Source organism: Phyllobates terribilis, unplaced genomic scaffold (assembly GCF_046119375.1).
Source record: "Phyllobates terribilis strain yellow unplaced genomic scaffold, ASM4611937v1 Scaffold_11__3_contigs__length_659146591, whole genome shotgun sequence".
Classification (NCBI taxonomy): Eukaryota; Metazoa; Chordata; class Amphibia; order Anura; family Dendrobatidae; genus Phyllobates; species Phyllobates terribilis.
Window position 1 is genome coordinate 134,834,545 of NW_027362771.1, and position 15,506 is coordinate 134,850,050.

General features: G+C 45.6%; 1 protein-coding gene across 2 annotated transcripts in view; it reads right to left on the reverse strand.

Moving 5' to 3' along the window:
• SLC6A15 (solute carrier family 6 member 15) overlaps window positions 1-15,506 on the reverse strand; it is a 63,731-nt gene that overhangs the window by 27,846 nt on the left and 20,379 nt on the right. For both annotated transcript variants that reach the window (XM_073651620.1, XM_073651621.1), the window contains 2 exons: window positions 2,523-2,764; window positions 2,245-2,437 (listed from right to left, as the gene is read on the reverse strand). In XM_073651620.1, the coding sequence (XP_073507721.1) occupies window positions 2,245-2,437; window positions 2,523-2,764 (435 nt within the window). The remainder of the gene's footprint in view (window positions 1-2,244; window positions 2,438-2,522; window positions 2,765-15,506) is intronic.

The window sequence follows — 15,506 nt, forward strand, 5'->3', positions numbered from 1 at the left end:
ATGTTCGGTACGGACGCCAAACTTTGCTGTTCGAGTTCCCCCAACACTACTTAGGAGGGTTGATTCTACTGACAGATTACCTTTAAAACTATGTATATGTATATACATATATACACTGCTCAAAAAAATAAAGGGAACACTCAAATAACACATCCTAGATCTGAATGAATGAAATATTCTCATTGAATACTTTGTTCTGTACAAAGTTGAATGTGCTGACAACAAAATCACACAAAAATCATCAATGGAAATCAAATTTATTAACCAATGGAGGCCTGGATTTGGAGTCACCCCCAAAATTAAAGTGGAAAAACACATTACAGGCTGATCCAACTTTGATGTAATGTCCTTAAAAAAAGTCAAAATGAGGCTCAGTATTGTGTGTGGCCTCCACATGCCTGTATGACCTCCCTAAAACGCCTGGGCATGCTCCTCATGAGGTTGCGGATGGTCTCCTGTGGGATCTCCTCCCAGACCTGGACTAAAGCATCCGCCAATTCCTGGACAGTCTGTGGTGCAACGTGATATTGGTGGATGGAGCGAGACATGATGTCCTAGATGTGCTCAATCGGATTCAGGTCTGGGGAACGGGCGGACCAGTCCATAGCTTCAATGCATTCGTCTTGCAGGAACTGCTGACACACTCCAGCCACATGAAGCCTGGCATTGTCCTGCATTAGGAGGAACCCAGGGCCAACCGCACCAGCATATGGTCTCACAAGGAGTCTGAGGATCTCATCTCGGTATCTAATGGCAGTCAGGCTACCTCTGGCGAGCACTTGGAGGGCGGTGCGGCCCTCCAAAGAAATGCCACCCCACACCATTACTGACCCACTGCCAAACCGGTCATGCTGAAACATCTTGCAGGCAGCAGATCACTCTCCACAGCATCTCCAGACTCTGTCACGTCTGTCACATGTGCTCAGTGTGAATCTGCTTTCATCTGTGAAGAGCACAGGGCGCCAGTGGCGACTTTGCCAATCCTGGTGTTCTGTTGCAAATGCCAAGCATCCTGCACGGTGTTGGGCTGTGAGCACAACCCACATCTGTGGACATCGGGCCCTCATACCACCCTCATGGAGTCGGTTTCTAACCGTTTGTGCAGACACATGCACATTTGTGGCCTGCTGGAGGTCATTTTGCAGGGCTCTGGCAGTGCTCCTCCTGTTCCTCCTTGCACAAAGGCGGAGGTAGTGGTCCTGCTGGTGGGTTGTTGCCCTCCTACAGCCCTCTCAATGTCTCCTGGTGTACTGGCCTGTCTCCTGGTAGCTCCTCCAGCCTCTGGACACTACGCTGACACACACAGCAAACCTTCTTACCATCTCATGCTACCACAAGTGTGAAAACAACCAACATTCAACATTCAAAAGTGACCAAAACATCAGCCAGAAAGCATTGGTACTTAGATGTGGTCTGTGGTCCCCTCCTGCAGAACCACTCCTTTATTGAGTGTGTCTTGATAATTGCCAATAATTTCCATCTATTGTCTATTCCATTTGCACAACAGCATGTGAAATTGATTGTCAATCAGTGTTGCTTCCTAAGTGGACAGTTTGATTTCACAGAAGTTTGGTTTACTTGGAGTTATATTCTGTTGTTTAAGCGTTCCCTTTATTTTTTGTGCAGTGTATATATAAAAATGTACTGTACATATATATATATATATATATATATATACATATATATATATATATATATATATATATATATATCATACATCCATGATGATGGAAAATAACAAAGTTATAGCTCTTTGATGAGGGGAAGTACAAACCCCCAAAATTTGTCCAGGGCTATATGTCCATTTATGATGCATACCTAAGTGTGTGAAATTAATGCATTGTGTGTAAACAATCTGAAAATCTTCCCCAAACAATATGTTACAGGCTACTTAAAAGTCTGTTGCTGGCTTGTCCTGTGATCACGGCAGCATCAGCATTGAATGAAGTAGTGTGTAAGAATGAAACTAACAAAGGATAATGGGGAGAGAAGGAATGATAAATGTTATGTGTGCTTTCAAGTTTGTAGATAAATTAATCACCATTGTGGTACAGCTCCTTTCAATTTAATAGGAAATAGGATAAATTTGCAGAATACATGGATGAGGTCTGAAAGGAAAGGCTCCGCAAACATATTGTACATGGGAATCTAAGAGCATGCTTTAAAGGCACCTTTTTAAGACTAGGAAACAAAAAAAAATTCCAGCAACATAAATATTAAAACAATGATGGGGTAATTTTTTACCTTGTCAAGTTCATCTTCGATCTGACAAGCTGCCAACCCAAGCCCCTCAAATTCTTCTTCTTTCACCTTTTTAATAATATCGTACACCAACTGGTAATCCTGTGCTGTAATACTGGAGAAATTCACATGATGCGGAATAACACTGTGAGTGAGATTGCCCGCCTGCAAAAGTCTTACAATCTTCCCTGCGTTCCTACAATAATAAAGGTACCAAAGTAGAATATTTTACATGTATGTTAGTTTTTATGACTAATATATGAAAAATCCCAAAATCTTACTCAGAGATGCAGCCTTCATTCATAATGTTTGCTTTGAATCCTAATACAGCGAACACCACCAAAGTTGCCAAAACTGATGTAAAGAAGTTGATTAGTGAGACTAAGACGGCATCAAAGTGGCAATTGTTGTCCCGCTTGTTGTAGCTTGAAAAAGCAATAACTCCTCCAAATCCCAAACCCAGAGCAAAGAACACTTGTGTTGCAGCTTCTCTCCAGACCTTTGGCTCGAGCATTATTTCAAGCTGAAATCAGAAAACACATTACTAAGAAATGATTGCAGAAACTGTGCCCTTTGGTTATTTTTCCGCTGCATTTTCAATTTTTTTTAACATTTATTTTTTTCGACTTTTTTTTAGCTTTGTAAAGTCAAATGAGCTATGATAAAAATAGTGATAGGAAAATATATTTAAAGTAACTAAAGTACATTAATTCATGTGCCTTAATTGTAAAGTGCTGTGGAATATGTTGGCTCTATATAAATAAAATTATTATTTTTAATATTATTATTATTGTGTCAAATATTCATAAGTTACGGTACATTTCTTTTTATGGTAGAAGTAATTATGTTACTAGGCACTAGGTGGCACTATATACAGGTTTCAAAAATGGTCACTAACACCATCAGCATAAAGTAGAAAAGTTCCTGGTAGGTAGTATGAATTGCTACAATCTGATATGCATCATACATTCTCTACAAACATAAAAACTGGCATTCTGAACAATATTATTTATGATTTATTATTTACACTTTATGTACAGTCATATGAAAAAGTTTGGGCACCCCTATTAATCTTAAGCTTAATGTTTTATAAAAATTGGTGTTTTTGCAACAGCTATTTCAGTTTGATATATGTAATAACTGTTGGACACAGTAATGTTTCTGCCTTGAAATGAGGTTTATTGTACTAACAGAAAATGTGCAATCTGCATTCAAACAAAATTTGACAGGTGCATAAGTATGGGCACCCTTATCATTTTCTTGTTTTAAATACTCCTACCTACTTTTTACTGACTTACTAAAGCACTTTTTTTGGTTTTGTAACCTCATTGAGATTTGAACTTCATAGCCAGGTGTATGCAATCATGAGAAAAGCTACTTAAAGTGGCCACTTGCAAGTTGTTCTCCTGTTTGAATCTCCTCTGAAGAGTGGCATCAGGGGCTCCTCAAAACAACTGTAAAATGATCTGAAAACAAAGATTATTCAACATAGTTGTTCAGGGGAAGGATACATAAAGCTGTCTCAGAGATTTAACCTGTCAGTTTCCACTGTGAGGAACATAGTAAGGATATGGAAGAACACCGGGACAGTTCTTGTTAAGGCCAGAAGTGGCAGGCCAAGAAAAACATCAGAAAGGCAGAGAAGAAGAATGGTGAGATCAGTCAAGGACAATCCTCAGACCACCTCCAGAGAGCTGCAGCATCAACTTACTGCAGATGGTGTCACTGTGCATCGGTCAACTATACAACGCACTTTGCACAAGGAGAAGCTGTATGGGAGAGTGATGCGAAAGAAGCCGTTTCTGCAAGCACGCCACAAACCGAGTCGGCTGAGGTATGCAAAAGCACATTTGGAGAAGCCAATTTATTTTTGGAAGAAGGTCGTGTGGACTGATGAAACCAAGATTGAGTTGTTTGGTCACACAAAAAGGCGTTATGCATGGTGGCAAAAAAACACAGCATTCCAAGAAAAACACTTGCTACCCACAGTAAAATTTGGTGGAGGTTCCATCATGCTTTGGGGCTGTGTGGCCAATGCCGGCACCGGGAATCTTGTTAAAGTTGAGGGACGCATGGATTCCACTCAGTATCAGCAGATTCTTGACAACAATGTTCAAGAATCAGTGATAAAGTTGAAGTTACGCATGGGATGGATCTTTCAGCAAGACAATGATCCAAAACACTGCTCCAAATCTACTCAGGCATTCATGCAGAGGAACAATTACAATGTTCTGGAATGGCCATCCCAGTCCCCAGACCTGAATATCATTGAACATCTGTGGGATCATTTGAAGAGGGCTGTCCATGCTCGGCGACCATCAAACTTAACTGAACTGGAATTGTTTTGTAAAGAGGAATGGTCAAAAATACAGTCATCCAGGATCCAGAAACTCATTAAAAGCTACAGGAAGCGACTAGAGGCTGTTATTTTTGCAAAAGGAGGATCTACTAAATATTAATGTCACTTTTCTGGTGAGGTGCCCATACTTATGCACCTGTCAAATTTCGTTTGAATGCAGATTGCACATTTTCTGTTAGCACAATAAACCTAATTTCAAGGCAGAAACATTACTGTGTCCAACAGTTATTACATATATCAAACTGAAATAGCTGTTGCAAAAACACCAATTTTTATGAAACATTAAGCTTAAGATTAATAGGGGTGCCCAAACTTTTTCATATGACTGTATATTATTATTTATGATTTATATATATTATTAATATTAGGTCTTAGCTTACATCAATTGTTTGAAGGTAAATCCTAAAAAATAATATGCAAGCAAGAAAATGTATTGTAAAGTACACAGGAAATTTTAAGGGCTTAATACTAAATCAACCAGGAGAAACCTTGATATATAACAAGAGAGGTGTCACGCTGTGTTTTTACCTATTTTTATCTATTTTGAAATATATTATTAGAGCATTCGAGAAATACAAGGGGATTATTTCATTTAGGTAGTTGGAGCAATGAGTGACTACAAATAATAATTCACTTTCTAAAAATATTTAGATTTGAGAGTCCTCAGTGGTTGATACCTTTTAATGGCTAACTGAAAAGATGGTAACAAATTGCAAGCTTTCGAGACTACTAAGGTCTCTTCATCAGGCATAATACTATGCCTGATGAAGAGACCAGAGTAGTCTCGAAAGCTTGCAATTTGTTACCATCTTTTCAGTTAGCCATTAAAAGGTATCAACCACTGAGGACTCTCAAATCTAAATATTTTTCTATCTACTGGCTAACACGGTACAAGAATATATATTTTCACTTTCTAAATAAACTTTTCCAACCACTTTTGGAAATTGCTGCCGATTCAGATGAACATATTTTGGGTAGTATGTTGTCCATGCTAGTCAGTGTGCAAATGCACAGGTGTGATTTTCCCATGGACGTAACCTCCGTTTGGGTAAAATCACAACAAACACTAACCTTGTCAGCTTTGCAGACGAGACAGTGTTTGTGTTAATGTAAGTTTGTGGATATTGTGAAAAAGAAGCAATCAGCTCACCTGTCCGGTTGCACGGCAAAATCCTCCAGTAATAGCAACAGTCCAAACGATAGCCGGCACGCACATCTTCTTAAAATAGTTGCTTTACTGATCCAGTAATATAAAAGGCAAAAAATATGGTTGAACATAATAGCACAAAACCATGGACCATGTAGGTCTGAAGCATGTTGCCTGGGATATTTCTTTTCTGCCTTTTTAATTTTTGTGCTGCTGTGTTCAACCATTTTATGTGCCTTTTATATTACTGGATCAATAAAGCAATTCTTTTAAGAAGACATGAGTGCCAGCTATCATTTGGACTGTTGCTAGTTTGTGGACAATTTGTGCTGGCGACTGGTCTAAGAACGCCAATGTTCATCTGAACGTAAAGGGTTATTCTCATTTTCTTAAATGGGTAAAACAGCAAAGCGATTGTAAAAACAAGCAACTTTGCAATTTACCACTTACTAAAAATCCTCTAAATTCTCAAGAACAGAGGGATTTAAATTCTTATAGTTTACTGCTTGCTGCCTAGGTTACCGGCCACCTCTGCAGTCTATCAGAGGCGGCCAGTTTCCTAGGCTAGGCATACACGCTTGCTTCAGAGTGATGAAGCTGCCTCTGCTGGCAGCATTGGAGAGCGCACACTTCTGAGCATTGATAAGTGGAACGATGCAGCTGAACTCTCACTTTTCTGGCGCGCACTGACCCCCAAGAAGTAAGACGCTGGGAGGCAAGGGAGCATTGTGCTCCTGAAGAACAATCATGTGACAACTAGTGATGAGCGCAAGTGCTCCATTACTCGACTTTCCCTAGGGTGCTCAGGTATGCACCGGGTATCGCGGGTGCTCGAGTTACATGTTTGAGTCACCACGGCCACATGTTTTCGGGCTGTTAGACATATGGGGATTGCTGTGTTTGTCAGACAATCCCCGCATGTTTTGTGGCTGACTAACAGCTGTGAAACATGCGGGTGCGGAGACTCAAACATGTCACTCGAGCACCCGCGATACTTGGTGCTTACCCGAGCACCCTAGGGAAACTCGAGTAACGAGCACTTGCGCTCATCACTAGTGACAACCCCATTAAATATATGGAACTGTATTCCTGTATGACATATGTCTGCCATTGACAAGAAGTAAACATTTTTGTGCTTTCCAGTAGTAGAGAGAAAATTAGCATGTTTTCTAACTCGGTTGAAAAAAGATATATCATGGTATACAAGGCTAATGCTTAAAGAGATGCTGTTTAATGTCAAATTGTGAAGTGCAGAATCCACATGTGACATGATGAGAACCTTACCCCAACACAGCCTTATACTAAAATAGCTGGAATTGTGTTATGAATCTTGTATTATGTGTTTAGTAATCACAATCTCTCTGTCTTGTTTTATTAATGAAGGTCAACAAGCCTATACACACAGTCACTCGTCTGGTGTTTCCGATTAATTCAGAACAATTCTTCCTACAACACTTTGTTATGTCTCCAGCCAAGGGAAATAAATAAGCCGAAAATATCCTAATAAACAAGTAGCGTCATTATACTTTCTCAGCCACTATTTCTTGGAAAACAATTGTGGGCATGTTCTTTAGATAAAGGTTAAAAAAAAGGTGCATATAGTAAAAAAAAATAAAAATTCAGGATTTGCAGTTTATCCACATCACAAAGTGCATCCATTTCAACATAAATCTCTAAGGCTACAGTCACATTAGCATATCACATCCTATGTGAGAGCATGGGATGTGATAAGCTAATGACACTCGGCTCCTGCTCTGCTGCAAGCATGAGCCGAGTATCAGTGCTCTGTGCTCCGATCCTCTCACATGAGAAAATCACAGCACTGGTGCGGAGGAGACAGAGAAAGTAATTTCTCCATCTCCTCAATTGCCGGAGTCTGGGGTAATCACACTGCACTCAGACGACATCCAAGTGCAGTCCAATGTTTTGCACGCACCCATAGTCTTGAATGGATGCGTGCCGTCCGATAGACACTGTCAATCTCAGCACGCAGCGATTTTCATCTCATGCCGTTTCAGTATGAGAAAATGAAAGCTAGACGGCACTGCTCCATAGGATAATGTGAAGCCCAGCTGTGCTTGGTATCACAAATCCTAGAAGGGTGTATTGAAGGATTCCTCCACAAGAGGCCCCCATAACCATTCACACATCACCACCTTCCACCTCAGACCACCAGAGGGAACCCGTTAGAGATAGATAAATAGGGAAGGTGGAGCGAGGCAGCTCAGTTCCTCTGGAGAGTTCAGCAAGTGCAAACCTGGATGCAGAGTCGAGCTCAGTTAGTCTAGACTGGAATTGACAGGGAGCAAACCTGTTGAGAGGGTTCCTGCAGTAGAAGCCTGAGAGAGGTCAGTCTGCGGTGGAGCGTGTTCTAGACTCAGTTGTAGCTCAGAGAGGTGTGCTTTAGGTGTGCCGGCGCCATAAGATCGGTGAAGCGCGGCAAGCTGCCGTTAGTGTGAGTAGCCTATTGAGGGCCCGAGTAGGCCGAAGGCGAGTAGAGAGAGTTAGTTCATAGGGGGCAGAGGAGCTTAACTAGTTCACCCCGAAAAAGCAGTTACCGGACACCGGGTCCAAAGCTTACCGGGATCTCCATGACCCAGTAAGATAAACCGGAATCCCTGGAGAACTACAAGTCCCAGGATCACTAAAGTGTTGATACATACCAGAGCCAGGAGACACATAGGCCCCGTAGGTCGGGAGCGTGCACTCCAAGAGAAGGCCCTACCACAAGGTCAGCCAGCGCAGGACAGAGATAAAGTTAGGCCTTGCTCCAGGCAGGTCAGAAACTTACTACGCAGAGGCAAGAAACAGGAGGCCCAAAACCCGCTCATTGGGGAGGATCCGGACATACACCCTTCACCCTACAGTGCTCCGGGGAGTGCCTGAATTTCCATCAGTAAAAGGTACTAAAGTGACTATTGTGTCCATCCTTGCTCTTGCTCTGACCCAGCTGAGTCTCTCCGTCCTGCATACCCCGTTCGTACCCAGCCCTGAGGCCTAGCTCCACCTGTGGGGAGCCATACCATCTAGCTGCCTTATCACCGGCCTCAGTGGACTGCGCAGTGCTGGTGAATATCATCAGAAACCATACGTGGGGTCACAAACTTTTATAAACTTGATATCTATCAACGCCTTTTTAAAGAGAGACCCCAGAGTACGGACCCGGGAGCTGACCACCGCGACCTCCTTAAGGCTAAAGGCCCGGGTAACCGAGTCATCTTCCATCCCCTGGGCTAGTCATCTCTTCTGGCGTCATGAACAGGATTGCGTGCCCGCTGCAACGACGCCGTGTTTTGCCCGTTGCCACCGGGTACTGTGCGCCTTTATTCTGAACTGTGTACGTAAAGTTGTGGTGAAGGTTGCCGCCATTGTTGGGCCGCTGAGCGAGAAGAAGGGCGTACCTGCAAAAGAGTGCGAAGTCCCGGACACGCCCCACGCCTCGTCGTCAAGTCAGGAAGCGCCAGGTCCTGTACGGAGCGTCGCTGAACGCACTGACGTAGGACGCAAGCGACGCAAGGTCCTGAAGATAACCGTCACCTGCGGAGCTGCGGCCTACCGGAAGAAAAACCAGAAGGTAGGCCACGGTTAACTAGGGGGGCGCTAAGATGTCCGACGAGCAGCAGAACGCCGACCTGCCGGTCAACGTCCCTGAAGTTCAACCAGCGCCCGATGATGAGCAGGCCGAAGCCGCCGCCCCACCAGCAGAGGCTGCAACACCCGTCATTCCTTTGACTTTACCGTACATTCCTGGAGCAAAGTGGCTCCCCCAGTATAACGGCAAACCAGATACCCTGTCTGGATTCAAACGGAAGATATGTGGTATCTTAGACATGTACTCAATGACTGGCATACAAAGAGCTGCCGTTGTATTAGAACAACTGACCGGTGCTGCGGAACGGGAAGTGGAAACATGGTCAGCCACAGACCAGGAGTCAGTGTCCGCAATATTCCAAAAACTACAGACTGTATTTGAGGACCTTACTGAGGCGGACCTCCGGATGAGGTTCTACAGCTGCTCCCAACAACCAGAGGACAATGTTCGGGACTATGCCTGGCGTCTCCAAGGGGCCCTGCGGGCTCTGAACCAGGTTAGTCCAACCAGCGTTGAGAATGAGAACAAAATGCTGCAGGAACAGTTTGTCCGGGGACTGAAGTCTCCAGAGGAGAGCAGGACTGTGCGTTGGTGGTCCCTCGATCATCCGGATGCCACCTTTGACAATCTTAAGGACATGGCTATAAAAGGACTGCAGCCCCTGGAAACAAATGCCATCCAACGTTACCAGGGTGGGGCTACCCCAGTGCCTGCTACACCCACCTTATCCCCAGTGGCTGGTGAAGTTAAAGTCCCAGCAACGTCCCCTAAAGAACTGGACAGTCTGCGCTCTGAGGTGCGTCAGTTGAGCAAAACTCTGACCACCGTGCTGAGTGCTCTGCAGCTGCGGACGGAGCCCAAGGAAGGAGGGAAGATCCTGCTAGCCGATAGCCCTGAGGATGTCCCCTGGATGCGCAGGAGGAGGAGGCCAACTCCGCCCTCGCCGAGGACTAGTGACCAGCATCATCCACTGAGGGACCCGACCTGCTACCGCTGCCGCAAGACCGGACACCTCGCCCAGAAGTGTCCTTTAAACGAGAAAACCCTGGGTCCGAGGGCCGACACCCAGGAGTAGACTCACCAGGCCCATCAGACTGGTACAACAGGTTCGTCGGAGGAAGACCTTTCCTGTCCATTGTACTGGACGGGATCCCGACGTATGCCCTGCTGGACACAGGATCTCAGGTAACCATCATGCCTGACGTTCTCTACAAGAGGTTTTGGTCCATGGACGACCTACGTCCGCCAGCTCCAAATTTGACTGTATATGCCTCAAATGGACTCCCCCTTAACCTACTCGGGGTTAAGAATGTGACTGTAAAGGTGGGGAGAGTGGAGCTGAAGGACCAGGGACTAATTGTAGTAGAGACCAATCCTGTTAACATATTACTCGGTACATGGTACTTGGCACTAACATTGTTGGTAACTGTTTGGGAGAGGTTGTGTTCTTACTCCAACAGATAGCTGACACTGCCAAACCAGGACAGAGGAGGGCGCTACAGAAGTAGATCCGAGTCCTGATGTATCAACAGCAAGTAAGGCTAACAGACGGTGAAATCGGTAACGTGAGGATAACAGACCCCATACCCATTGTCATCCCCCCAATGAGTGAAATGCTCATCTGGTGTAGAGCTGCCATAGGTCTTAGAGGACAGAGCTACCAGGCGGTAGTAGAACCCCTTTGCTCCGAGCATAGACCCACGCTCTTAACCGCCAGGGGAGTGGTAGATGTAAGTAATGGGAGGGTGCCCGTCCGTCTTCTCAACTTAGGGGAAGATGAGGTCAGACTGCCACGTTATGCCACTGTTGCCAAATTACATGCTGTCAATAATAACTGCATCCATGAGGCGGAGTCCTTAACCTCACCAGATGAAGTAGAGGATAATGAGCCTGCAACCCAGGTGGAGGATTGGTGTCAACAGATCCATGTTGGGACAGACACCACTCCTGCCCATCAAAAACAGGGTGTACACCAGGGGGGTTCAGGAATACTCGCAGGTGTTCAGTAAACATCCACTTGACTTCGGGAGGGTTAAGGGGGTTCAACATCATATCCCCACAGGCGACCATTCCCCAATCAAAGAACGTTATAGGCCTATACCCCCAGCTCACTACCAGAAGGCAAAAGAAATGCTGCATGACATGAGGAAGGCGGGAGTAATAAGGGATAGTTGTAGCCCCTGGGCGATTCCCCTAGTGCTGGTTAGGAAAAAGGACGGGAGCATGAGAATGTGTGTAGATTACCGTCAAGTAAATCGCATTACACATAAAGATGCATACCCTTTACCATGCATAGAGGAGTCCCTAGCTGCCTTGAAGTCTGAAAATTACTTTTCCACCCTTGACCTCACTAGTGGATACTGGCAAGTAGCTGTGGCTGAGGAGGATCGGGAGAAGACGGCCTTCACCACCCCGATGGGACTCTGCGAGTTCAACAGCATTCCGTTTGGACTCTGCAATGCCCCCGGAACGTTCCAGAGATTGATCGAGTGCTGCCTGGGACACCGCAACTTCGAGACTGTGTTACTTTACCTGGATGAAGTAATTGTGTATTCCAGAACATATGAGGACCACTTGAAACACCTGGCAGAGGTATTTGAGTCACTGTCCTGGTACGGGATGAAGTTGAAACCCTCAAAGTGCCATCTGCTCAAGAAGAAGGTACAGTACCTGGGACACATTGTCAGTCTGGAAGGCGTAGCACCAAACCCGGAGAAAGTCACAGCCATCCAGAAGTGGCGGGAGCCGAAGAACCTCAAGGAGGTGCGTCAGTTCTTGGGACTAGTAGTATACTACCGGAGGTTCGTAAAGGACTACACAAAAAAAGCAGCTCCTCTGCAAGACCTCCTGGTAGGACAGTCCCCCAAAGGCAAAAACCCTCCATTCCACTGGGGTAAGGAGCAAGCAGAGTCGTTTCAGGAGATGAAGGAGATCCTGACAGGTGATGAGATCCTTGCCTACCCTGACTACAGCCAACCGTTCCTGCTGTATACGGATGCCAGCAACGAAGGCCTGGGCGCTGTCTTAAGTCAGAAGCAGAAAGGGCAAGAGAAAGTCATCGCATACGCAAGCAGGAAGCTCCGTCCGACTGAGAGGAACCCAGAGAACTATAGCAGTTTCAAGTTGGAGTTCCTGGCCTTAGTCTGGGCCATCACTGAAAGATTCAAGCACTATCTGGCTTCCAGCAACTTCACTGCCTTTACTGATAACAACCCCTTGACCCATCTTGAAACAGCTAAGTTGGGGGCTCTGGAACAACGATGGATGGCTCGGCTGTCAAACTACCAGTTTACAATCAAATACCGGGCGGGCCGCAAGAACGCCAACGCCGATGCCCTGTCTAGGATGCCTCACCAGTCAGACACAGAAGAAGAGGGTGGATGACCTGGAAGAGATAGAGCTACCTGCCTTTCACCGAAGTGGGATGATCCATGAGCAACGAGCCTCGAGGAAGCAGCGTGGAAAGACGTTAAACCCCCTTCCTCACCACAGCTGGAAAGAGACCCAGGACAGTGACCCGGTTGTCAGCCGCATCAAACAGCTGATAACCCAAGAAGGTGCCTCCCTGGAGAAAGATGCGTCTCTGCAAGCAAAGCAGCTGTGGAACGAGTGAAGCCGACTGTTTATCTACCGTGAGAAGCTGTGCCGGAGGTACGTTAATCCAAGAACCCATGAGATGGTATGGCAGATAGTGGTCCCGAAGACAGACATCCAGATGGTATTAGAGGCTTACCACGATCAAGCGGGGAGCTTTGGCTGGAAAAAGCTAGAGACCCTGCTGAAATGTCGATTCTACTGGGTAGGAATGCGCAGCTCCATTGAAAGGTGGTGCCGGGACTGTGGACCCTGCGGCCTAAGAAGGAAAGACTTCAGCAGCCAGAAGGCACCCCTGCAACCCATAAAGACGACTCGACCCCTGGAGATCGTGGCCCTGGACCATGTCAAGCTGTCCCCCAGCAGGTCAGGGTACTCCTATGCTCTGACTATGGTAGATCACTACTCACGTTTTCTGGTGGTCGTCCCCGTCAAAGACCTAACGGCAGAGACAGCAGCAAAGACATTTCAAGCGTATTTCTTCAGACCCCATGGTTACCCTGAGCAGGTGCTGACGGACCAAAGCCAGGCCTTTGAGGCTGAATTGTTCAAAGAGTTCTGCCATCTCTACGGTTGTAAAAAGATAAGAACTACACCTTATCACCCACAAACAAACGGTTTCTGCGAAAAGATGAACAACATCATCATCGACCTGCTAAATACCATACCACTTGAGGAGAGAAACCAGTGGCCAGACCTACTACCAGACCTAGTGGATCTGCACAATCATATACCAGTCAGTTCCACCAATTGCACTCCGGCATATCTCATGCGGGCAAGGCCAGGAAAGCTGCCCATGGATCTGGAGCTTGGTGTTGTTGAACCTGAAACTGATATGACCACTGAGGACTGGGACAAGACCAGACAAGAGCAGTTCAGAAGGGTACAAGCTTGTGTCAAGGACAGTCTTACTCGGGTGAGAGAAAAGCAGGAAATGCACTACAACAAAAACGCACCAGCAGAACCTTTCACACTTGGTGAAACAGTACTAAAAAGGAAAAGACGTAACCACAAACGTGACCAGTGGGAAAAAGAACCCTACACTGTGTTACCGTCAAGATTTGACAACAAAAAGACATGCATAATCAGTCGTGATGGAGGAAAAACATCTGCTACAGTGTCCAGGGACCACTTAAAGTTGTGTCCAGAATTACTGAAACCCCAAAAAAAAGTGGCTCTCACAATCCAGGAAGAACCTAAAGAAGTGGTGATACACACTGACCTTGGAGACTTGCCAGCTGATTGGCCTCAGATAGGAGATGCAGTAATCATTCCTGTACTCCAATTCTATGAACAGCTAGAAAACCCTCCACAGCAAGTTGTACCTGTAAGTGCTGCAGAAGAGCCAGCTCAAGAAGTATCCCCTAATGAAGGATCCCCGGCAGGAGCAGAGCAAGAAGGCCCAGCCAATGGTAGACTTGCCAGTCCAAGAGAGAGGTTAAGGCAGCTTTACAACATGCTTACACGTAGAACTGATAGAGTAACTGAGGATACAGACACTGACACTCCACCAACCACAGCACTACACAGATCAGTACGCAGCACGAGAGGTAAACCCCCTGCTAGGTACACTGAGTAAAGTAGCAAAATTTCAGAGAGTGCAGATAGTTACCCCTGGAGTATTGTATATTAAATTGTGATGTACTGCATAGTTGTATAATTTCATGCATGCTTATCAATTTGTGCTTTTTCCTATTAATTCTTTATGCCTACATAATGAACTTCGTGGCTGAGGACTGTGTGCAGCCCAAAAACTTTTATTGTATATAATTGCGCTCCCTGGAGTGCCCTTTAGGTGACCTCAGAAGGAAAACCTGTCTGGAGTGGCTCTCTAGGAGGTCCAACTCAGGATCTTCATGCCCTGCAGCCACCCCAGGGCCTACGTAGAGGGTTTAGGACAGGTCCCTCAAAACCACCAAAGTACTCTACCTTGTGAGATGGACATCCTTTCTGGGAACCTCACCATAAGAGACTTGAATTCTGAGGACACTCTGCTTTGTTATTGTTATGTAACGTTTTAAGATTTGTGCCTCCCATAAAGGGAAGATTGTTCTTGTATTGCTTAAGTTCCTATTGTTACTGTTATATAAAATGTACTTCAGCACGGGAGTGCTGAGTTTAACTAGGGGGGAATGTGAAGCCCAGCTGTGCTTGGTATCACAAATCCTAGAAGGGTGTATTAAAGGATTCCTCCACAAGAGGCCCCCATAACCATTCACACATCTCCACCTTCCACCTCAGACCACCAGAGGGAGCCCGTTATGGATAGATAAATAGGGAAGGTGGAGCGAGGCAGCTCAGTTCCTCTGGAGAGTTCAGCAAGTACAAACCTGAATGCAGAGTCGAGCTCAGTTAGTCTACACTGGAACTGACAGGGAGCAAACTTGTTGAGAGGGTTCCAGCAGTAGAAGCCTGAGAGAGGTCAGTCTGCGGTGGAGCGTATTCTAGACTCAGTTGTAGCTCAGAGAGGTGAGATTTAGGTGTGTCGGCGCCATAAGATCGGTGAAGCGGGGCAAGCTGCCGTTAGTGTGAGTAGCCTATTGAGGGCCCGAGTAGGCCGAAGGCGAGTAGAG